This window comes from Mustela lutreola, chromosome 4 (genome assembly GCF_030435805.1).
Source record: "Mustela lutreola isolate mMusLut2 chromosome 4, mMusLut2.pri, whole genome shotgun sequence".
NCBI classification, from domain to species: Eukaryota; Metazoa; Chordata; class Mammalia; order Carnivora; family Mustelidae; genus Mustela; species Mustela lutreola.
This window is the reverse complement of record NC_081293.1, coordinates 63,290,669-63,314,162: the sequence shown is the minus strand read 5'-3', so window position 1 is coordinate 63,314,162 and position 23,494 is coordinate 63,290,669. Positions and strand designations below refer to the sequence as shown.

General features: G+C 43.8%; 1 protein-coding gene across 2 annotated transcripts in view; it reads left to right on the top strand.

Annotated features, from left to right (window-relative positions):
• Positions 1-19,815, top strand: part of ARID5B (AT-rich interaction domain 5B) — a 177,551-nt gene extending 157,736 nt beyond the window's left edge. For both annotated transcript variants that reach the window (XM_059170155.1, XM_059170156.1), the window contains 2 exons: positions 9,949-10,147; positions 13,622-19,815. In XM_059170155.1, the coding sequence (XP_059026138.1) occupies positions 9,949-10,147; positions 13,622-15,790 (2,368 nt within the window). In that variant the 3' untranslated portion in view covers positions 15,791-19,815. The remainder of the gene's footprint in view (positions 1-9,948; positions 10,148-13,621) is intronic.
• The last annotated feature ends 3,679 nt before the right edge of the window (positions 19,816-23,494 follow it).

The window sequence follows — 23,494 nt, the reverse complement described above, 5'->3', positions numbered from 1 at the left end:
ATACAAGTTAAAATAAACATACCTCAGGGTGGAGGTAGCCTATAGGCTGCCAAGTTCCGTGAGGATTGAACTATCTTTGGCACTATTCCAGTCTCCGTGCAAATGCCCTGTGGTTGGGGGGGGACAAGAAAAAAGAGCCACCATTGACCGTGCTTTTCATCTAAACACTCTGCCACATGCTGAGCAAGACACCTTCTGTGGCTTCCCATTGACCCAACCTTGCCTTCTGAGGTTGACTGGTTCTGCGCATGCCATTTCCTTGGTGATGAGCCTCTGTGAGCCTGGCTCCTCTCTCACTTCAAGTCCTCCTAGCCAAGCCTCAGAGCACAATTTATGGATTTTCACCAGCTTGGCCTGCTGTCATGTAGATACCTCCAATTTGTGTCACTCAGAATACCCAAAGCGATTCCAGATGTGGCATATCATACTTCTTGGAATGTGGCAGTATCAGTCTTTCGACATAGCCCAAGATTACGTTTGAAATTGGTAAGAAGCCCTCTCCCAGTGGCTGGTTTCTTTTTCTGGGGTAGGATAGTTTTGCCATTCGAGTGACTGCCTTTTTCCTTAGCTGCTGCCCTCAAGAGCCACTGGGTGTTTTTTGAACGTCTACCGTGTCCACAGTACCCTCTGAGATGATGAAAACCTATAAACCACAGGGTTTGGAATCGGGCTGGCAGTCAGTGAGGAGGGGCCCATGCTACTACGTTCCTGGCAGAGACTGCGAAGGGAACACCATACTGATCTCCATGAGCCCAAACTCAGCTTCAGAACTCCTCTTAGTATGGCACCCTGGGCCATTACTATTCATTAGAATCAGAAGGTGCTGTGATCCTTGGCTTACCTAACTTACCATACAATCTGACTCATAGTCCATAAATACATGAAGGAGGGTTAGATACTTCAGGCTATAAAAAATCTCAGGGAAGTAAGTAATTGCTACAGATAAGTTCAACAGGTATCAAAAACAGAGACTTTTCAGCTAGAATAAGCAAAGTCTTTCAGGAGGATCTAGAATTTGAACTGGATCTTAAAGAGTTTGGTTTTAACTTCAGAGGTCATTGTACATTGCCTAAATTGTTCCGCTGTAGAAATCAAGACCATAAAGATACTAATTTTGAGGGCAAGGCCCATGGACTCTTGCTTTCCCGGAGTCTCCCCAGTGCACCCAGGACAGCATCATGAACATATCGGGGACTCAGAAATTAGGGGTTGAATGAATTACATTAAATCCAAACAAAAAGGACAGTTTGCTCTAGGAAATGTGTGTCAAGAGGTAGGGAATGAGGTGGTGGAAGAAGCTGTCTGTTGAATACAAAGGCCAAATTTCCAAACTGGATACACAAGGCAGGTATTATAGTTTATATTCTCAGGCTTTATTGGCTGCCTTGCCCCAAAGTCCAGGGGGTAGACCATGCCCCATCCTTACCCATGAGCACGTGGGGTTGCCCATCTATGGACTCAGCTCCTTTCTGACAACTGGCTTGGTGAGAGGGGCTCTGGCCAATGGGGACGGCAAGTAGCACTTCAGCACCACTGTCACACACGCCCTCTCATCAACCTTTTCCCCAAGCCCACAGAAGGCCTCCTGGCTCTTATCCACAGCCAGCAGCCTGGGATAATCGAGCAAGGTGCCGAGACTCAGGCAGGCTGAGAAAGACCTCCAGAATCTCTCCCAAAAGGACAGTCCGATAACTTCATAAGCAAAAGCCTCCCTCTCACTCACTCAGCATGCTTAAAATGCTCGGATACTTTCCAAAGCCTGGATAGTTCTAGAAACTTTTAAAAAGTAAAACAAAGCCCTTGCCAGGCCCTGGAGTAGAAAAACTGGTTTCTGTTTAAAAAAAAAATAAACAACAGCCTTTGAAAAAGTCTCTATTTTAAAATTCTTAAATTTGCCTCTGAATGCAAGTTGTAATTAATAGAAGTTAGAGTTTACACTCTAGAGTGTAAAAACACCCTCGGGCACAAACTGATCAAGTGTGTGTGTCATGCTGTAAACTACAGCAAGTTCTTTGTTTGACCCAAAAAAAAAAAAAAAAAAAGGCTTGCCAAACAGTTTTTCTTTGTCAGGCTCCTTTATTGTCTCATTTTTGTTTTCTCCCTACCTCCCCTCTATTCACGCCTTTGAACCTGGCTATAGTATTTAAGAACCTTTGCAGGTCCGATGTTTTATTGATAGTTTTCATCAAGCATGAATTTAAATTTGAGAATAGATTAGGTGTCTTAGCCCCTTTTCTTTTTGATAAATAACAAGAGGTTTCTACTTATGATTTTCTGTCCTCGGGGCTTTATCATTAAGATTAAATAACTGTACTCGCAAGCATGCCACTGCACAAACATCTTTTCAATTACGTGAGTAGCAGATGCCTTCACAAAGGCACTATTGAAAATTCAGAGAGCCTCTTTCCAAAAAAGAAAGAAAAAAAGGATCAGATGATAGAAGAATGTAATTGTTTACCATTAAAATATATCCTTAACTCTTCCAGTGAAAACCTCTTGGAACATTTTGGTTTTATACAAGTTATTACAAAGTTTGATCAAAGTAATAAATGTTTGGGGCAATTGTTGAACATTTCAGAAGCTCTGTAACCTGTGGGATCTCACCTCCACAGGAGTTAAATGCAATAGTTATTTGCCTGTTTTTACATAACCGGCAGGGCCCGCCTTCATTTGTGGGGTGCTCGTTATGTTGAAAACACTGTAGTTACATTTGTCCATTATTCTTGAAATAGTAATGTTCACCTGCCCTTGAAATGGATCCATGCAACTTCATTCGGAGCTAGTCATTGTTTTCTCATTGAAAAGAAGAGTTGCTGCTGGCATCGTGGGGGGCTGGGTGGGCTGATGGTCTGCATTCTCTGTTTTGTGCATGTATTTTAATCCGTGGGGCACAAAGTCAGCTTTCCTTAAATCCATCCCAACTTTCTACACTGTGGTCTTCAGTTGAAAGACAGTGGGGCTAACATCAGTGTAGACCCTCTTAGAAGTGGTATGGAGGCATCATAGAAGCAAAACACCTGAGGAGTTTTGTTCTAGCTGGAGAGGCCATGAGAACCTCAGCTGTGTGTGTAGATTAAGTGCTACAGACTGGAATTCATGGAGGGTAGATGCTTGAGCTTCTCTTACCATCCACCAGCAAGTTGGACCTGATCCAATCACAGTTGCCACCTTTTAGAGAATCTTGGCCTAGTGATCCTGGCGTTTTGTAAGAGGAGCATTGTGCCCAGTGCCTGAGCCATAGGGCTGCTTCCCTTGTACTGGATTGACTCTTTGCGGAATGGCCTCTGAGAAAAGGAGAATGCTCACCCTGATTTTTTTAGTGCTTTGAGAACTTAGGGTTCCCTGAAGCCAGGGGTCATCGGTTCAGTATCTCCTGGTTGGTGGTGCTATTTAGACAACGTATGAAAATGCACTGCTGCCCGGCTGATATGAAGGCAGGCAGCTCCAAGAGGCCGGCAGATCTGTGTTTGAACTCAAATGCTGGCACCTAATAGCTTCATGCCTTTTATTAGTTATTTAACTATTTAACTCTGAACCTCAATTTCCTCATCCATGAGATGAGGACAAAATAACATACCTGTATATACTTTTTTTGTAATGGTTGAATGTAAGACATGCAAAATGCCTGGTATTAATAGGCACTTCATATGTGGCAGCTGCTATTAATGTCATAATGTCTATAATCAATACAGAAGAACCACCAGAATTTTCCCTCCCCACCCTCCCTCCTCACCTTTTCACCAAGATCCCATAGATCAATGTAACTCCAGTTCAGGGGGCCCACCATCCTCAAGCTACCTTTCTCACATTGACTATCCTTTATAGGAGTTAAGCTGCCATCTTGCTGGGGCCAAGCTCCAGATCCCTTTTTTTTCCACCCTCCTTTCTTTGCTTAGGGTTATAAGCACTCCAGGACCATCAAGGAAGCTGTCAGTCATTAGGCCCAACAAGCTACACTCCCACCACTTCCAGGGCAAAGATTCAGAATTAGTGCCTTCAAAAAACTTTCTCATTCATCTTCTACTGCCTCTCAAGTAGTGGTAGGCAGGTAGTTTTCACAAGAAAGAGCTCTTCTGAAGACACGTGGCCATATATTGTTGATAAAAATGGGCCACATACCTTTTGGGTATCTCACACAGAATACAAATGATGCGATTTATGTCCACTTCCTTATTAAAAAGCTTGGTGAGCTCATGGGCTAAGCTAAGTCTTTTATACAGAATCCGTGCTGCATTCTCCCACCACGTTCTTGGCTTACATGAGTCCGCCGTAGGCTCATTCTCTGTGGCCTGTATGTCAGCATGGACTCTGTCTCTGTGGTTTGATGCTCAAAGACTTCAATTCACCTCTTCAGCTGTTCGAGGGGGGTACTGGACATCTATTTCTCAGCTCTCTTGGTTACTGATATTTTACTTCTCACCCTCTGCACACTATTTTTTCCTGCTTTAGAGAAACTCACACCATAAAACCAAGGAGATCATTACCCAGAACCCACATCTTTCTCAGGAGAAGCTTGTCTTTTAAAAAGAACAGGAACAAAGTTTCTTTTGTACTCAGTGAGTGTTGTGACCACTGAGGAAACATCCCACTTCTATGTACACTGCCATAGTACATTTGTGTACTTGACCTTGGTTTTGGTCCCTATCACCCAAAGGCTCTTCCACCATTTTGGTCATGATCTGGAACCCTGAGAGGTAAACCATATGTGGGAGTAGAAACTTTCTCTTCTTCTTGGATCCTTAACCAGTATGCATACATCACCTTCAAAAAAGAAAAATATACCTTCTATTGGCTCCATATTTGGTGAAAGATTGCTTCCCACACTTCACAGTGAAGTTATATTTTCAGTTTCTGGCTGAGAAGGAAAATGTCTGGCCAAGCCTTAGAATTTATCAACCCTGGAATCAACTTGGAGGTATAATGACTTCATTTGGGATCAGATCAGGTCTGAAGCCCCAGTGGAACCAATATGTCATTTCTTTTCTACGACTGTGAAAAAAAACCTAATACATGTAAGAATAGCAGTAGCATTTTTGCCCTGACACGCATACCAACTTTTTTCCCCTCTGCCCTGAAGATATTCTGTTCTGAGGGCACCAGGAGGTCTTTGGGCCTAGACTTTTTCACAGGTCTGATGCCTTTAAAGCGTCTACAGAGTAACTCAGGTGAGTTTGATGATCAACTACTACCCTAAAAATTTCCTGCTTTCTTTCCCCAATTCCCCAAATTGAATCAGTGTTAGACATTATCGTTTTGCAGAGCTCTATCAATAGACGGATTCTCGTTTCTCCTCCTGAGCGCTGTTGGCTCAGTGTTTGGGCTCCTAAGTTCCGTCATTCCATGCAAGCATGAATCAATACAGAAGATTATTAGTGGTTACTCGTTCAGATGCGATTTGACATTATTTTCCCTCTGCCTATGGGGAGAGAAGGGAGAAGGCCGCCTAATAAAGATGAAGAGTCTTTTCTTCTTTTGTATGAAATGCAAATGATGAGGACATGTGCCATCTACAGTTCTGGAGCATGAGGCTGCTGGTTTTTGTTGAGAAAGAGAGGCAAGACCCCGGAGGATTTTAGAATTTGTAAATATAAAATTATCTGCCTTGGTGTTTAAAAAAAAATAATAAAAGGGAGAAAGAGTTGGCAGGTTGCCAGATTACTTACATTACAGTAATAGATTTGCTGACCCCTGACTTCTGCTGTAGAGAAATGTATTGAATTTTTCATAATATCAGATGAGGCAGATCTAAAAACCGAGTAGACGGCACACCATTATTTAACTTGAGATTTAACAAAGCCGAAATCTTTTCAAACCAGCAATTTCTTGTATGATGATAATTTAGTGGCTCAGATGCTAATAAATCAAGGTTATAATGCTATTGATTTGTTAATTTTAACTTGGGTTGATTTTGAGTCGTCTCTATTTTAAAAAAGGGGGAAAAAAGAAAAAAGAAGAAGGAGGAAAAAAATCTTGCTTTCACAGTGACTGAATTTAATAAGAATCTTGGTGATAGCAAAAGGCTCCCCTACTGTTTCTGCTTTGGGGTGGAAAATGTTATTCTTATATTATTCCTAGGGAAAAATAAAATCTCATGCTGCTACAAATCTTATGCCTATGGAAAGATGTTATTTTTTAATACATGATGGCTTACCTATTTCAGGGCCATTAATGGCATCGTAAATAAGCATTTTGCTAATCTGAAATGTGAAATCTGGATAATAATAAAGGCCCATTTATCTGCCTAGCTTTCAATTCCCAGAGTAGATGTAGATCAGGGGTAAAAATCTCTCTGGATTTTCTAATGAATATATTGCTTCTCTTCCCCATTACTTCCACCCACCTAAAACCCAACCCACATTCTTAGAGTTGCAGCCCATTGAAAATATTTCTCCTGTGTAATGAGTTCTTGGGGGCAGGGGTGCATTTTTGCTTTTATCTGTATAGTTTGGAAACTGATTAAATCTTTGTTGTACTACAAATATTTGAGGAATAATCATCCGCAAGGCACAGGCATGTTGCATTATACTAGATTCTTGATACAATACGGACCGCCTCAGCTTCCTGCATTGGGCAATGTTGACCTTAATATTGGCTAACCTGTTTGTAATGGTATCACATGTACGCTAAACGTTTAAATGTTCAGAAACCCATAATAGCTTTCGTCCTCTTGCGCTGTGAAAACTTCTAATAATCAAATGATAAGATCATATCCTGTGGGGTAATTGTGTTGTACCATGACAGGATAACTGAAAAAACATTCAGTGAAAATCTCACCGAACGGAAATCACTATATGAACGGTGATTGTTTGTGTGCTGGGCGAGACCGTGCCCTGTTCTTCAGGGCTTAGCTGGTCATTATTTCTACTTGTTTCCTTTTAGCTGCTGCCTTTCTTGTTTTATTTTGGGAACCTTTTTTCCCTGAGCCACTATAATTATCTTTCAGTGATTTAGAAGGGAGGGGGGAACCACTCAATTGACCTTTACACACACACACACACATACACACTCTCACACTCACTCACTTGCTCACATAGACTCTCCCTCTGGAAACCTTGAACAAGCAAGGCTTGTGTTTGGATTCAGTTTTACCTTAGTCATGCCTCTTTCCAGATACAAGAAACATTTAATTCCACATTTCCTGCTTCTGGCTTTAGGCCTTTGACCAGCAAAGTGAAATGTATTTTTTAACTGCTGTCGGCCAGCCAGCTGCTGAGTTGAGTGAAGAAGAAAAAAAAGAAAGGAAAAAGAAAAGGCAAGAAAAAAGTGGCGGCGGTGGGGGGTGGGGAGGATGAAATGGAAATGTTGCCCTGCTTCTTGAATCTGCAAAGCTGTATGAGGAAATTCAAATCCCCTTAGCACCCACCCCTCTGGAGGGCCTGCGAGCTCCAACCCCAACCGTCAGAGCTGGAGGTGAGGGGTCCTCTGGGCCCAAGCTGGGTGTCTCCCACCCAGTTCTCTGCCTCCTCGAACCCTCTCCCCACACTCAGAGGTAACGGGGCTGTGCTTCCTGCGAGGAGGTCTCCTCAAGGTGTCGCCGTGTCAATGAGGGAATGAAGTCGGTGTCAAGGGTGGTCCCGACAAACAGCCACCGTCGGAATACCCAGACTTCCGTGCTGCTCAGGTTCCCATGGCAACCAAACACAAGTAAAACAAACCTATCTGTCCCAACAATTAAAAAAAAAAATGTTTTCATTAAAGTCTATTTAAAATATTTTTTTTTCCAATGTAAAATATTCGATGCCTTTCGCTCCCAGACAGAAATCCGCAACCTGCCGATGTTGAAAGGGGATCAAGTCCCCGGCAGAACTGTGCAGATAAAAGGGATTGGGGTAACGTTGGGGACTTTACAGACGAGTCAGGATAAATTCAAGTATGAACAAGATTGCTTTTTTTCTCTCTTCTTCTGCTTGGTTATGCTTTTTTATTATATAAACATTAACTGTAATATTACAGTGGGAAGCCATATATTATTTTAGTAAGTCTACACAGAGAGAACAGTTCCCAGTTTTAGCAGCTGTAACATGTTTAAACTCAGTTTGTAATGGGATCTGAAGATAACTATTCCCCATGGGCTGTGTTGATCTTCATGGCTGGCCCACTGCCAGATGGAGGGCTCAACTCAAAACTATTATTCACGCCTCCTTGCACATACCTTGTCCGAGCATGCTCAGTAAATGAATTTTGTTTCTAATACGTTGTAAATTGGGATTTTGTTTTCCCATCATTTACTTGGTATTTTATTAAACGGTGAAATATTATCATAAAGTTGATACGTCTGTACTTGGGAACCTGTACAGTTGTGTGTGTTGTAGGAGCTGAGGTGCGGATCTCTTGGTTAGAAACCACTTTCAGTGGCTCGCTAACAGATAGCCAAACCAAAGAAGTTTCTGCCTGGAAGTCTTAGTTTAAAAATAATTAGGGTTCCCAATATTTGAACAGATTTATGTTGTTTATAAGCCAAGTACATTTTCTTCATTGAGTCAACTTGTCTTATTTAAAACAAATTATGTTTGCTGTATTAAAGTTCATATTTTTAAGGCTGAGTCTTGTATTAATCCCACAGTGAGTCATTAATCATACCAAATGCATTATAAAAACTTTAATCACTGAAGTTGAAACTGAGATTGTAATGCAATCCATCCCTTTTAATTACATCAGCTATTTTTCCCTTTCAGATCAAGAGCTATGTCGCAAAGGGAAAACAGATTAAAACTAGAGCTGTTTGATGTTTCTCTTTTTAGAACAATTTTATGTACTTTGTTTTAAAAGTTATATAATTGAAGTGCTTGAATTTTTCAGCCCTCTGATTTTTGTGGCTTGAGTGGTCTGTCCGCCCTCCTCCTCCCCGGGGACCTCTTTTGTTTGGCACCCCAAAAAAGGAGATCATACTGGAATCCCTTACCCGCCTCAGAGCTCGGGAGAAGATAGCTAGCTTTCTCAGCCCCACTGTGCTTGCCTTCCATAAGCCTCTTTATCTTCAGTGTTTGGTCTATACTTTGACGTGGATGAAAATATAAACTTCAGAGGCAGGCAGAACAAGGTTCATATTCCATCTCTAACAAAAGGTGTGATACTTGGGCAAATTATTCAGCCTTTCTGGGGCCTCATCTGCCTCATCTGTTAAAAAGGGAGTGATACGGGTGCCTGGGTGGCTCAGTGCGTTAAGCTTCTGCCTTCTGCTCAGGTCATGGTCTCAGGGTCCTGCGATGGAGCTCCGCATCGGGCTCTCTACTCAGCGGGGAGCCTGCTTCCTCCTCTCTCTCTGTCTGCCTCTCTGCCTACTTGTGATCTCCGTCTGTCAAATAAATAAATAAAATCTTTTTTTAAAAAGGGAGTCGATAATGGTAGTCGTGGTCATAGTAGTAGTAAGAACAATGACAGTAATGCTCTGCACAGATGGGAAGATTACATGGAATAATCCACATAGTGTATCGAGGACATTAACCTGGTGCATACCAGTACCTCCCTGGATATCATCGTCATGAAGTCACGGGCTTTGAGTGTTTTGTTCACTGCTGCACCTCAGTGCCGTGAATGCGGCGCACACAGTAGGTGCTCCATAAATCACTGCTGGCAGAACGGCAAACGAATGGCAGCCATCGCGAGTGTGGCTATTATTGCTGTGTTGTTGTTGTTGGCCCTTAGCCAGGTTCCATGAGCTGTGATGATGTTAACTTTGGATGCTTCCGTTGGTATCTTTGGTATATAGAGTTACAAAACCAGAAAGCTGTCTTGCAAAGGAGTGTTTTTAAGTTGTGAGGCACTGGTTTTAGACTGAGGAAGTAGAGCCCAGAGCTGTGGAATAAGTTTCTAGAAATCCACTGGTGTTACTGGAGATGGAGTCATTCAATAATCCGCTTGCATTGAGAAAAGAAGCTAAAACCCAGTAGCTTCGATGCTCCTGGAATTGCCTCCCATGATTGATCATCTCTTCTGCTATCCTTCCAGATTAATCCTACCATATGAGAGGTTTATTAAAGGAGAGGAAGATAAGCCCCTGCCTCCAATCAAACCCCGGAAACAGGAGAACAGTTCCCAGGAACATGAGAATAAAACAAAAGTATCAGCAACCAAACGCATCAAACATGAAATTCCTAAGAGCAAGAAAGAAAAAGAGAATGCCCCAAAGCCCCAGGAATCGTCAGAGGTGAGTCGCTGTCCTCCATAGAAATACCTCTGTGAGACCCGTCCTGTCCCAGGTCTTCTGGAGCCCTGCGTCCACAGCCGGGTCCCTGTGACCCTGCAGCCCCAGACTGAGAGCACCCCCTCTCCCCCAGCTTCACAGTTCCCCAGAGAGCGGATCTGTAGGTCCATTGGGGCCCTGGAAGGCAGTGCGTGATATTACATGGGATAGGCCAAGAGTAGGATCTAGAAAGAGGGGAACATCCTGTGGAAAACTGAGGGAAAACGCCAGCTTTGCGAGAGAAGGAACCAGAGCTTCAGCCCTGTGAAGCCACGGGACTCTGGTGTGAACAATGTGGCTTCTTTGCCATTTCAGAGTCAGTCTATCCGAGGAGCTGGTGGGCCTCGGAAAACATGCTGTGTGGGTTCTAGCAAGGAGGGATGTTGACACGAGGGGCTGTGTCTCTGCAGGACTGTCCTCGAACCTTCAGAGATTCCTTTGCCTCCTATAACTGACCCCTGTGCACCAGCCTTGGGTTGGGACCAACTTAGAAATATCTTAAGTACATATTATTTATAGGAGAATTTTGAAATTATTCCTCTGAAACCATTATTATCTCTCATGTTAACAGGTAGTTTCTGAACCTTTTTAAACCAGCCCCATTACCCACAGCCCCCACAGCTCTTTGGTAGAAGCCATTACTCGTCAGTGTATAGCTAGGCATGGAGGCTGATCTGGGCTCTGTTTCAACATGAATAATAAAAAATCCTGCTGCCCATTAAAAAAAAAAAAAAAAAAAAAAAAACTTAGCAGCAACATTTGGAGACAGCATGTTCTAGGATCCAACCCCAGAGGGAATTTTGGTGCTGATATTAAACACCCCCTAAAAATCAGGTTTATAATGAACACATAAGAGACTCTCTAATTAAACACTGGCTCAAAACACACACACACACACACACACACACACACACACACCAGCCTCCTAACTAAAAATTAATCTACCCAACTGACTCCTGAGTAAGAAGATATTATGAATACCAAGAAAAGACTTTTGTGTTGCCTTCATTTTTGTTTCATAATTATTCTAAGCTTTAGTGATTAAAAAAATGGGGGAAAAAGATGATGGAGAGAGATTTCTAAACATCTGCAAGCTTGCAACATAAATGGCCAAAAGCAAGGAAATTCCAAGTTAAGGCTCACATTCCATTCTTCCTTTATCCTGTTGGCCTGCTGATTTATTACAGGGTTTTGGATCAGTGAGTTCTATTAGATACCATATGTACAGCATTGCCAAAGCACCAGAGGACAAACTGAGGCCAGAGGCCAGCTGACCTTTGAGTGGCTCCACTGTGGAGACGGAGTTTGAAATGGCTGTTTTTGTGAGGTGCGGGAGGGATCCTCAGCCCATCGCCCTGAAGCCCATCAGTGTGGGAGATGCCTGTCAGCAAGAAGAGGGCCGCTCCCTCTGGCTCACAGAAACCCTGAAAGCCCTCAGACTCCCTGTTTCTTAGAGACCCCAGTGCCTCGGGGCATTCTAAGTATCTGGCAGGTCAAAGGGTATCATGATCAGGTCATCTGATCGACTTTGGAATCTCACACCCTCTCCAAGTTGACCTTATGGTAAGAACTGCTCCCCACGTCCAACATAGACCCATGTGTTTGACCAGGTGTATTTCTTCTTGTTGACTGTGCGTTGGGGGTTTGGATTTTGTTATTGCCATTGGTGTTTTTATTGTCTTTAATTTTTGATATTTTCAGTACACAGCAGTAAACACAATGGAGATAGGAGGGCTTATAAATCCCTTCCAGCCAAACCCACTGTCTTCAGGTCATTGGATTGCAAGTTGCCTGGTGGGAAGGCACAGTGTAACCTGTCAAGGCAGATCCTAAAATGCCTAAAAGGGGTCCTTTGCTTTTTTCTGCCTAGCTTTCAGAGATTCCCTAACCTGTTTTCCAGTGACAGCCACAGAACTCTGTAACCAAAGGCCTGGGTCACAGAAACTTCAGTGAGACTGAGTATCCCCTGTAGCTTCACTTCAAACCACAGCCCCATCAGAAACTAACATTTAAATGCAATTTGCCTTTTTTCCCTTGACGTACTCATTTTTCTGTATTTTCATGTAATGCATAAGCTCAAGAGACCAGTGATGATTGTTAATGTGGAACAAGAAATGATATTTGTCATGGAAAAGGCAGATATTAGTACAAAAGAGAGAGAGAGAGAGGAAGGGAGGGAGAGAGGGAGGGAAGAAAAGAAAGACAATAAGCAAAAGCTCTCAGGTCTAACACATGCCTAAAAGACAGGGACATCTTCGAGCGGATTTAAGGCGAAACATCTCTGAAAGGGTATGATTCCTTAAAATGTTTATTTCTATGCATCCCTCCACCAGAATCCTCAATCTTACCCAAAGATGTTAATGTGTTCAACACTTCTTTTCTTTAACAAAGAACAACGATTAAGGGATGAGATGCAGTGGAGCTGGAGGCAGGGGGGTGCTTGGGAGAGAAGACCAGCTCAATTCAACTATTTTGTGACTGTTCCCTAAGACATGTCAGGACAGAGTGACAGTTTTGAAAGGGCCCGTCAGCCAGCTGGGTCACAGATGGAAAGTTAAAATGACCTTCTAAGGTCAAACTTTGCACAGCTACATAATGCAATGAATGGGTCAAATTGTGCCCATAACCTCGGTCAATACGGACACATAAAGAGCATCCATCTCATTGACTACGGTGTATTCCAGTGAGCAGAAAAGCTGTATTTGGGGCGGTGCTCACTGCCTGAATTTTGATGACTTCATTTTTAGCTTTAATAGAAATGTAGTTTGCTGCAGCCTAGAAGGACTTGGAGTCCTTCTGTCCCTCAGGTAGACAGGCTGGTGTTGCATCTGCATAATTTTCCAGTATTTTAACATTTTCTGCATGTCATATGGTGCTGAGTAGAAATTAACACTTACGCGTTGCTAATTTTATGCATCGTACTGAACGCCCTGGGTTGGGATTTGCTCTCTCGGAGAAAGGCAAGGGATTCTAGTAAGTTTGTTGGTTGTTGTTGACGTGGGGTTGGTTGGTTTTTGAAAGAGAGATGCTTAAAAGAAAAAAAAAATCTTTCTCCAAAGTGTCATAAAGCACAACATGTAATTTAAAACCCATTTGGATAATTGACTGATTTGACAAGGAAACAACCTCAGAATTAAACTATATATTAGAATCAAGGAGTGGTAAGATAGTATGCCAAGGGTACAGAACACTTCGCTCTCCTGATAGGTGTCTCACAAGGGACTTGAGTGAAATATGCATTTCTGCCCTAATGTTTCTGTAATTTAGATTTCTTTGTTTAGAGCTGTGGTTGGGGGATAATAAAGCTTTACAGAAACTCCCTGAGCTGATTGACAAGCCTGTTTTCAAGAAAAACTGCTGCGTGTAGTATTTTGTTTCATAGCAAAAGTGTCAATGCATTAGGCTTCCTTCTGACTGCCTTTTGAAATATTTTATCAGGCTTCATCAGAGCCAGAGAAGGAACAAGAGACGTTAAATCAGAAGACCGTCACTGAGCCTCTCCCGGCAGCGGATGTGAAGAAGAAAATGGAAGGCTACCAGGATTTTGCAGCGAGGCCCCTAGGGTCTAGAGCAGACCCAGAAAAGGACAGCGACACAGATCAAGGTGCCAACAGTGAGAAGACAGCAGAGGAGGTGGGAGAGAAGGGGCCCGCTCCTCCACTCCCCAGTGCCCCCACGGCCCCTGAGAGGGCTCCGGCGCTGGGCTCCGGGGCTGGCAAACAGTCCCTCACTTCCCCCAGTGCTCTTGTGGACTCAAAACAAGACCCCCAGACCTGCTGTTTTACAGAGAACCCCGACAGTGAACTCCAAGAAGCCCCCTTCCCTGGCTTCGCCACGACGCAGCCCCCCCTGGCCAACCAGAGCGAGCTGGAAGATGACAAGCTGCCCGCGATGGCGGACTACATTGCCAACTGCACCGTGAAGGTGGACCAGCTGGGCAGCGATGACATCCACAACGCCCTCAAGCAGACCCCGAAGGTCCTCGTGGTCCAGTCATTTGACATGTTCAAAGACAAAGACCTGACCGGGCCCATGAATGAGAACCATGGACTTAATTACACGCCTCTGCTCTACTCAAGAGGCAACCCCGGCATCATGTCCCCGCTGGCCAAGAAGAAGCTTCTGTCGCAAGTGAGTGGGGCCAGCCTTTCCAGCAGCTACCCCTATGGCTCTCCACCCCCTCTGATCAGCAAAAAGAAACTGATGGCCAGGGATGACCTGTGTTCGGGTCTGTCCCAGGCCCACCATGGCCAGGGTCCCGATCACATGGCGGTCAGCCGGCCTTCGGTGATTCAGCACGTCCAGAGTTTCAGAAGCAAGCCATCAGAGGAGAGAAAGAGCATCAGTGACATTTTTAAGCACGACAAGCTCGGTCGATCGGATCCTCACCGCTGCAGTTTCTCCAAGCACCACCTTAGCCCCCTTGCTGACTCCTACGTCCTGAAGCAAGACATTCAGGAGGGCAAGGAGAAGCTCTTGGAGAAAAGGGCGCTCCCCCACTCCCACATGCCCAGCTTCCTGGCCGACTTCTACTCCTCTCCTCACCTGCACAGCCTCTACCGACACACTGAACACCATCTTCACAACGAGCAGACATCCAAGTACCCCTGCAGGGACATGTACAGGGAATCGGACAACAGCTCTTTTCCTTCCCACAAACACCAAGAGAAGCTCCACGTGAATTATCTCACGTCGCTGCACCTGCCGGACAAGAAGGCAGCGGCGGCAGAAGCCCCCACGGATGATCAGCCCACGGATCTGAGCCTTCCCAAGAATCTGCACAAACCCACGGGCAAGGTCCTGGGCCTGGCCCACACGGCCCCGGGGCCCCAGGAGAACAAAGGTGTCTCCCAGTTCCAGGTCATGAACAGCCAGAGTCGGGACTGTCACCCCAAAGCCTGCCGGGTTTCGCCCATGACCGCGTCGGCTCCAAAAAGGTACCCGGAGTCGCTTTCCCGCTCGGGAAAACCTCACCACGTGAGACTAGAGAACTTCAGGAAGATCGACGGCATGGTGCACCCCATCCTGCAGCGGAAGGCCAGCCCCCAGAACATTGGGGCCGCGCGGCCCATCAAGCGCAGCCTGGAAGATTTGGACCTGGTGATTGCGGGGAAGAAGGCCCGGGCCGTGTCTCCCCTGGACCCGGCCAAGGAGGCCTGCAGCAAGGAAAAGGCCGCCTCGGAGCCGGAGAGCGAGGGCGGCAAGGCGGCGCACGGTGGCCACGCGGGGGCCGCGTCCGAAGGCCACAAGCTCCCGCTCTCCTCCCCCATCTTCCCAGGTCTGTATTCCGGGAGCCTGTGCAGCTCGGGCCTCAACTCCAGGCTCCCGGCCGGCTACTCCCATTCTCTGCAGTACTTGAAAAACCAGACCGTGCTTTCTCCGCTCATGCAGCCCCTGGCTTTCCACTCGCTTGTGATGCAAAGGGGGATTTTTACATCGCCGACAAATTCTCAGCAGCTTTACAGACACTTGGCCGCGGCCACCCCCGTAGGAAGTTCGTATGGGGACCTTTTGCACAACAGCATTTACCCTTTAGCTGCTATAAATCCTCAAGCCGCCTTCCCTTCCTCTCAGCTGTCGTCCGTACACCCTGGTACAAAACTGTAAACCCAGCTCTGCCCGGCCTCCTGCGCTGCGGCGTGGCTCACGGAGCTTCCCTCCCAACCCTGGGGGGTGCCGGTTTGTAGAATTAGAAGTCAGGATTTCTTCTAATCCGGGGGTGAGATCAGTCCCAGCCAAAGGAGCCGCCAAGGGGAGGTGAACATACCTGATTTTTCTGGGACAACTCCAGCCTTGGCTGGTCAGTCTCGAGCCCCTTCCTACAAAGATGCCCTTGGACCTACATGGTTCGCTTTGCACGAGGGTCTCGTGAAGGGACGTTATGTGTACCCGGGAAGAATTTAGAAGACCCCGTCTTGAGTTCCGATGGTCAGGAACAATCTGGGCAAAAAAAAAAAAAAAAAGTTGGGGGGGCAGGCATTTCACAGGAAGGAGCAAGGAAGACTGGCAAGAGTTTGCCAAGGGATGCCCCTCTTTTCCTAAAAAACTCTCCAAGGTTCAATCAATGCAATGTATAGTGGAACTTCAATAGATCTTTCCTTTTGACACTATTAAACAATCCAGAGAAGTAAACACTGTTAAAATTACTGTATATATTTGCTTCTTAAAACTACCCGTATCACTGTTTGCTCACCTAATTTATATACAGGTAGTTCCATTTTCTCCCAGTTACTTCTTGTCTTTTTTTTCTTTTTCTTTTTTTAATTAAACAGTATCGCTTTTGTTTGCAGGTCTTTTGGTTTTGTTTTGTTTTGCTTTGTTTTGTTTTGTTTTGTTTTCAAGGCTGACTGACTGTCCTAGTTGTTGATGTGTGTTTGTAATTTTTCCACATCTTATCATTTTGAGCAGCTTTGGGTGGTAAAGTTATTGTTTACAAATTGAAGCAACTGATTCTAGTGGAACAAACGAAAAAGAAACAGTTGAGCACACAATAGTGCAAAGAATGTTCCTTTGCAGATCCGCAACTTAAGGATTTTGTTCCTCATAAATGGCATAGTTGAAAGAGCTTATACACTGCTCACCGGCCAAATGCTTTGCTTTGAAGTATTGGGTTATGTGAAAATATCGAGCATTGTACTTACCTTATCTAGGCTGTGAAACTGTCCTACATACCAGAGGAATCATAAAAACAAAAACCTCACTGGCAGCAAGTCGCTGAATTACAAGAGTCTAGAGGACATATTTGTGGGCTGCACAGATATTTTAGGAATTTCAGAAATTAGAACAGAAGCCAAAATGATTTACATTGGTGTTGGCACTGATCCCTTTAAACAGTGTGGGAAAGGGGGTTGGGAAGAAGATGGAGCTCGACGATCCGGAAGAGAAGGAGCGGCTGGAGGCCCGGGCGCCAGTTACCTTCCCTGGGCCGTGGTCTTTTGAGTAGTAGGTAGTCACGTTGCCTTCATCGAATTGGTTTCTTGTTGTTCCCAAGAAGAACCTCCCAGGCCCCATCTTTGGGGAGAATTGGCATACTGGATGACCCATTTCAAAAGCAAGTCATCTTCTTGGGGTTTATGGGGCGTTAGATTCGGGTGTATGCGTGCCCACTTGGTGGCGTGTGTCATGTCTTTAACCACCTGGCAATACGGTCCACCTTACGATTTCTTTTGTCACTGGAAGAAATGGTCAAGTTGTTCACGCAGTCAGATGTGCAGAGTGTGTACTGTCATTCTTGCCCCATTGTTCCATTCGCTGCTGAGCTGTAACATCAAGGTGGATGCGTTTTTCTAAGCGTGTTAAAAGTCCATCAATAGAGAGTGGATTTTCTTTCCCAGTCCCATCCCTGCTGATAAGACTGCTTTGATGAACTCCCCAGCCAACCCTCCCCTCCCCCCAAACTCCCAGTAGACAGTAGAACCATAGTTAACCAGTCTTTTACCTCTGAGATATTTAATTCTATGAAAATTGATGACAATTTTCAACTTCAAAGTAGGTAACTCGACTGCAAAATAATCACAACTGGTAAACAAGGACACTGCGGCTCTTAAACAAAGCCATGCATGCCATGCATTTGTATTGAAATGTCTCCATGATATGAAGCCAAATATTCAATGTAACATACTTAATATCCAAAGGTGGAAACAAAAGAATGTAGAGATCTAGTGTTAAGAGTTCCATTTGCTTCAATTAATTATTTACCTTCCTGTGGAATTTCACATATATATATATATATTTACATATATATATATATATTTAATAGAACAATAGATAGACTAGTAGAATATAGATTATAAATGTGTGAGTGCAGATTATCCTGCTATTGCACAAGATAGAGGGGGAAAGAGATCTCAATTCCAGCTGGCAGAACGCTAGCCAGGACACCTAGAAGAAAGTTGCACTAGACTGAATGGTCACAGAATCAGAGGACATGGAAGAACACGGAATCTCCAGGGTTTCCGCAACAGACATGGGCTAGATCGTGCACAGTCTCTAGGAGTTTGTTTCTCCAAGAAATGGGGCCGCCTGTCCCTGGTGGAGCTCACCTATCCATTTGGAATATGGGCATTTGTTTTCCCCGCTACAATGATTTCAGTCTGGTTTCATCATGTTGGAATTCGATCACACCATTTTTCAAACAATGTTAACATAGTCCAGCTTTTGTTTTTCTCATCTCTTCCGAGAGGAGACTCACTGTTTCTGTCTGAGGAAGCTCATACCCTCGGCAAAACATCAGGACGAATAAAGAGAAATGGGGGTATACATTCCCAACAGAAGCAGTGTGTTATTTGTTTTAAAACTCCGAACAGAGATCTTGGAAATCTTTCAAAAAGACCATTGAATTCTTCATTGGCTGAGAACTACATTTTAAAAAATCTTAAATAGGGCTTTGTTTGCATTGTTTGAGTTCAAGGGGCCTTATTATTGAATGGAATTGCACAAGCCTTTCTTTGTGCAATCAAACCATTGTTATTGGTAGTTTAGTAAAGGAAACTGTGGAATCTAATTGGCAATGGAGTCATAAATCTATTTACTGAGCGTGGCTTCCAAGAAATGTTGCAATTCAAAATAGCACTAAGTCCGTGATTTACTGGAGATTTGGAGATTCTAAATAATATTTAAAAACAAAACAAAAAAAAAAAAAAACCTTAACGTGCAACTTCTGGTTTAACTTTTGGCAACTCAAAAAAAAAAAAAAAAAACAGAAAAACAAAACAAAACAACAACAAAAAAAACACCCCAGCCCAGCTGAGTTTCAGAATTTAGTATTCTTCTAGTAAGTGATTGGAACTTGTAATATTTGCCACAGGACTGACTTATTTATTTACTAGCTAGAAGCTCTTAAGTTCACTTGTTTATCAGGGCATATACAGAAGGGTTTATTAAAACTCAATGTTGACTTTACAACTTTCTGACCTGGTGCATGAATTCTCAAGTACTGTATTTCAGTGTGTTGGTGTGTCTGATGGAAATTTCAAGGTGATCCCACAAGAATATTTTATGTAGTGTGCCTTCAAAGAGAACCATTTCTTTCTCTTCACATGTTGTCCCACAAAGTCCCATTTGGTGGTGGTCAGCCAAGTCCCATCTGGTCCAGTTTCACTCTTGTCCCAGTTTTAAAGAGAAATGGGAACAAGTTTGCCCTGGTGAGACCCACACCATTGCAATGATTATCTTGAGCACTTAATTCCAGTGTTGGCTGTTGATGTATTTGATATTCTGCTTGTCTCCCCATGGTTGAAATATGTCTGAAAAATAGCAGCATAATCTCTTGGCTGTTTATACTTTTTTAAACTTTCCTGTGTTGTAAATATTGTATACTTTTGGTGATTCCAGCTACGTAACCTCTATGCTCTGTAAGGTGATTATTTGTATATAGCAACATGGCCCAGTGATATTACATAGTTTCCCAATGGAGAGGTTATTGAGTAACCTTTGCATTAGTTTAAACACTACCAGAAGAATGCTGAGCCAAACTATAAACACTCAATTTTGTATGTTTTCCAAATTGTACTTATTACTGCTTTTGATACTGTATTACGTGCCAATAGTTTCCCAATCACATAGCAGGCAAGAGATATTTTGTACTTTTTGATCCACTGTAATATTTAATAAAAAATGTTACTATCTGTTTCCTTTTGGGTGTGAGCAATCTGTTACTTCTTCCTGAGACGTCCAGAGGCCTCACAAGGGTTCTTTCCACCCCCTTGTCTCCAAATTGGATCACAGCAGTGATGATGATGATGGCAGTGATGTTGAGGATGGTGTCTGTAGTTTGTTGACAGCCTGCTGGGTGCCCGGCTGGCATCCAGTATCTTTAGTGTTCACAACCCCATGTGAATACAGGTATGTCCATTTTACTGATGAGAAAACTACAGCTTAGAGGGGCAAATCAACTCACCCCAGATCACATGACCAACAAACCAGCAAAGTCAGGAATTGAACCCAGAGCTCTTAAGTCTATGACTTCCTTTGAACACCATAGTCCTCTCCTGGAAGATAACAAAAGTCCACTGTCTACTTAGCCCACAAAGAGTTGTTCATACCTCAACTGCCAGGCATAATGTTAGGAGCTGGCAATATAATGGTGAGGAAAAGACAAATATTGTCTCTGGAGCTTATATATTTTATGAGAAAGAGTTAATCTAGTAGTTACCCATATAAATACAAAACCTCACCCTGACCTAGTTCCAGGGGAGAAGAGGGTGGTAACTAAAGTGATAAATGAAGAGGAAGTAGTGACTCAACTGACATGTGAAGGATGAGTATGAGTTGACCAGGTGAGAGAAAACTGGGAGAAGAGGAATCCAAACACAAGGTACCATGTGTGCAAAGGTCCTGTGGCAGAAACAAGTTTGGCTTATCAGGAATCAAAAAAAATAAAATAGAGAGAAAGAAAGAAAGAAGAATGAAAAGGAAAGGAAAGAAATACCTGTGTGACAGAAGCATGATTTACAAGGTCCAGGGAATGAGGTTGAAGTAAGGTGAGAGAGTATTACAGGGGCCACATTGGTAGAGCTAACAGACCAGCTGAACGTTTTGGTCTTTTTCCTAAGAAGAGGTTGAAGCAGGGTGGTAACTTGTTCAGATTTCTTTCAGTGTCGCTTTCTGTGGGAAGGCAGATGGAGAGCAGTCTAATATATTCTACACTCCACCATCCCAAATGAAATGACCAGTGCTTCTCCCAGCGCCAAGCAGCTGGGAGAGCAGAATGTTCTGACACCTGATGAAGATAGAGTCCTGACCATCCATCCCTTCATCCTCTGCCTTAGTCTCCCCGCTGGTTTGGCTCAGCTTACTATGAGTTGAAATGAGGCATTCACAAAGTAGTACTCTGTGTGCTCCCTTCTTAGTGGGTCCCAGAGATCAGGCCTGGGGAGAAGTTGGACAGACTTTGGTGGGGGTCCTGTTTTACAACACAGACCATCTGGTCAGGATGGACTAGAAATAGACAGGAGAGAGTAAGCTGCTAGCAGGCATGTCACCACAACTCTGGGGCCGGGGAGCGGGAAACAGCTATTCTGACAGAAGACACTAGATGCTTTTTCTTATCAGGGAAAGGACCAGCAGGATTGCAGCAACATGTCCTGGGCTTTGCCCTCTTCTTGCCAGCTATCACCCCTTTGTAAATCCAAACACTCCAGAGCCAGGTAGGACCCCAGCCCTGTGCTCGCCTTGCCTTTTCTTGGCTCTGGTTCACGTGGATTTCACTGTATCACGTGAACTGCTATGAGAACATCAAACAAATGTTCTCCCATCTATGACACATTCAGCATTTATAGATCTGATACTTGAATCATACACAACAGGAAACATCATGAGAAGTTATCTATTTTTACCAGGCCTGGCTGGCAAATACTGTTGGGAAGGAGGGTGCTTTTGCTAAAGATGTCACTCGTAGTGCAAAAGCAATGAAAATGTCCAATGATTTATTCTAGGAAAGTGGCCAAAGTTGACAAATGTTTTAGGGCAGATAGTGACCAGGAAGTGGGTGATAGTTTACATCAACAAGTATATAGCGGCAGGAGGTAGGGAGTGGGGTGAGGGGTGACCTCTGGCTAGCACTAATGTGAAAGAAAGCAAAGCCTTCAAGACTGGCCTAGGGAGTAGAATAAATCACATTATTTGGGGCTTTGCTAATTCAGAATTCCTGAATTTTGGAATCTCTAGACTAAGTGCTGGGATAAAAAGAAACATTCCAAAGTATTTGTTTAACCTGCTTAAAAGAACAAACTATTTTTAATCAAGTTAACCATAACCCTAGGCATTTGGCCAACTGAGTAAGGACAAGGTGATCTGTTCCCTGAGGCATCCATACAACAACTACTACTATTTTAATTATTGTTGAAATTCTCTCCAGAACAGAGCTGTCCAGGGGAACTTCCTGCATGGTGGAAATGTTTTATAATTCAAAGTTTTCCAATGCTCTAGCTACTGATCAGTGTGGCTACTGAGCCCTTGAAAATGTGCCTCATGATTTGGAGGAACTGACTCTAGTTCTATTTTATTTATTTATTTAAATTTAAATAGCCTCCTGTGGCTAGTAGTTCTTATATTGAACAGCACTGCCCCAGAAGGTGCAATGGGTCAGTGTACAAGTGTGGTTATAGACCCTGTTACAGCCAGGTCAATATCTGCATGCAAACTTTAATACAAACACTAAAGCAGGGGCACCTGGGTGGCTCAGTCGGTGAAGCATCTGCCTTTGGCTCAGGTCATGATCCCAGGATCCTGGAATGGAGCCCCAGATCAGGCTCCCTGCTCAGCGGGAATATTGCTTCTTCTTTTCCTCCCCATTTGTGCTCCCTCTCACTCTCTTTGTCATTATTTCTGTCTCTCTCTCTCTCTCTCAAACAAACAGATAAATAAATAATCTAAAAGAAAAATCCCTAAAGCAGACAGCATTGAGTCTCTTGGCTAAACTCCATTCATCAGTTGAGGGTGGCTATAAATTTAACACTATTTAACACTATTTTTCACTATTAACACATCACAGGCATTTAAACACCCAAGTAAATGAGCAAATAAATCACTGAGAACACATCAAGAAAGAAGTCTCCAGTTATGACATTTTGTCATCAAGTCCTGCTTTTTCTCATCAATCTGATTGTGTAAGGCTGGACTGTGACTTCCAGAAAGTCTGCCATGTTGGTGAGGCCACACTGCTTCACTCCATGGGAACTCGATCTTCACTTCTGGGGACAGGGAGAGTCTTCAGCAGCATGACGGAGGGTCTCAAGTGAGGAGAGGCGTCCCCTGGGAGCAAGAGTGGAGGACTCCATGACACAACGTGTTCAGTGTCCCAGTCGTACTTCAAACCTGGGTGTGTCACTTTATTTCTCCTTCACACACAATGACAACAACTAAGGACACAGAGTGACAACTCGGTATGTATGTGACAGACACTGCTTTATGTGTTTTGTTCTCCTTGCCTTTTTGTTTGTGTTTCGATATTGATTCATTGATCCTCAAGCATCTCATGATGTAGATACTGTATTTATTCCTACTTTATACTTGAGTGAAACAAGGCCGTAACTGAGCGTTTGATGTTTGCATGATGTTTGGCCCTGCGTTACCAGAGAACTCTTTCTGAGTTTTTCTTACTACATCCATCATTTCTTCTTCTTTTTCCTGCCACCCTGACTCAGAAATTCAAGTGGTCAGCCAGAAATGTTGCGTAACACCCTAAAGTTGTTTGTCAATTAATGAGGTGAAAAAGAGACAAGGCACCAAAAGAGAGTATTAGGAAAGGAAAGAAGTAGACTTTTTAAATTATTAGAGAATAGCGTTAACTTTAAGATTCAACATTGGAAA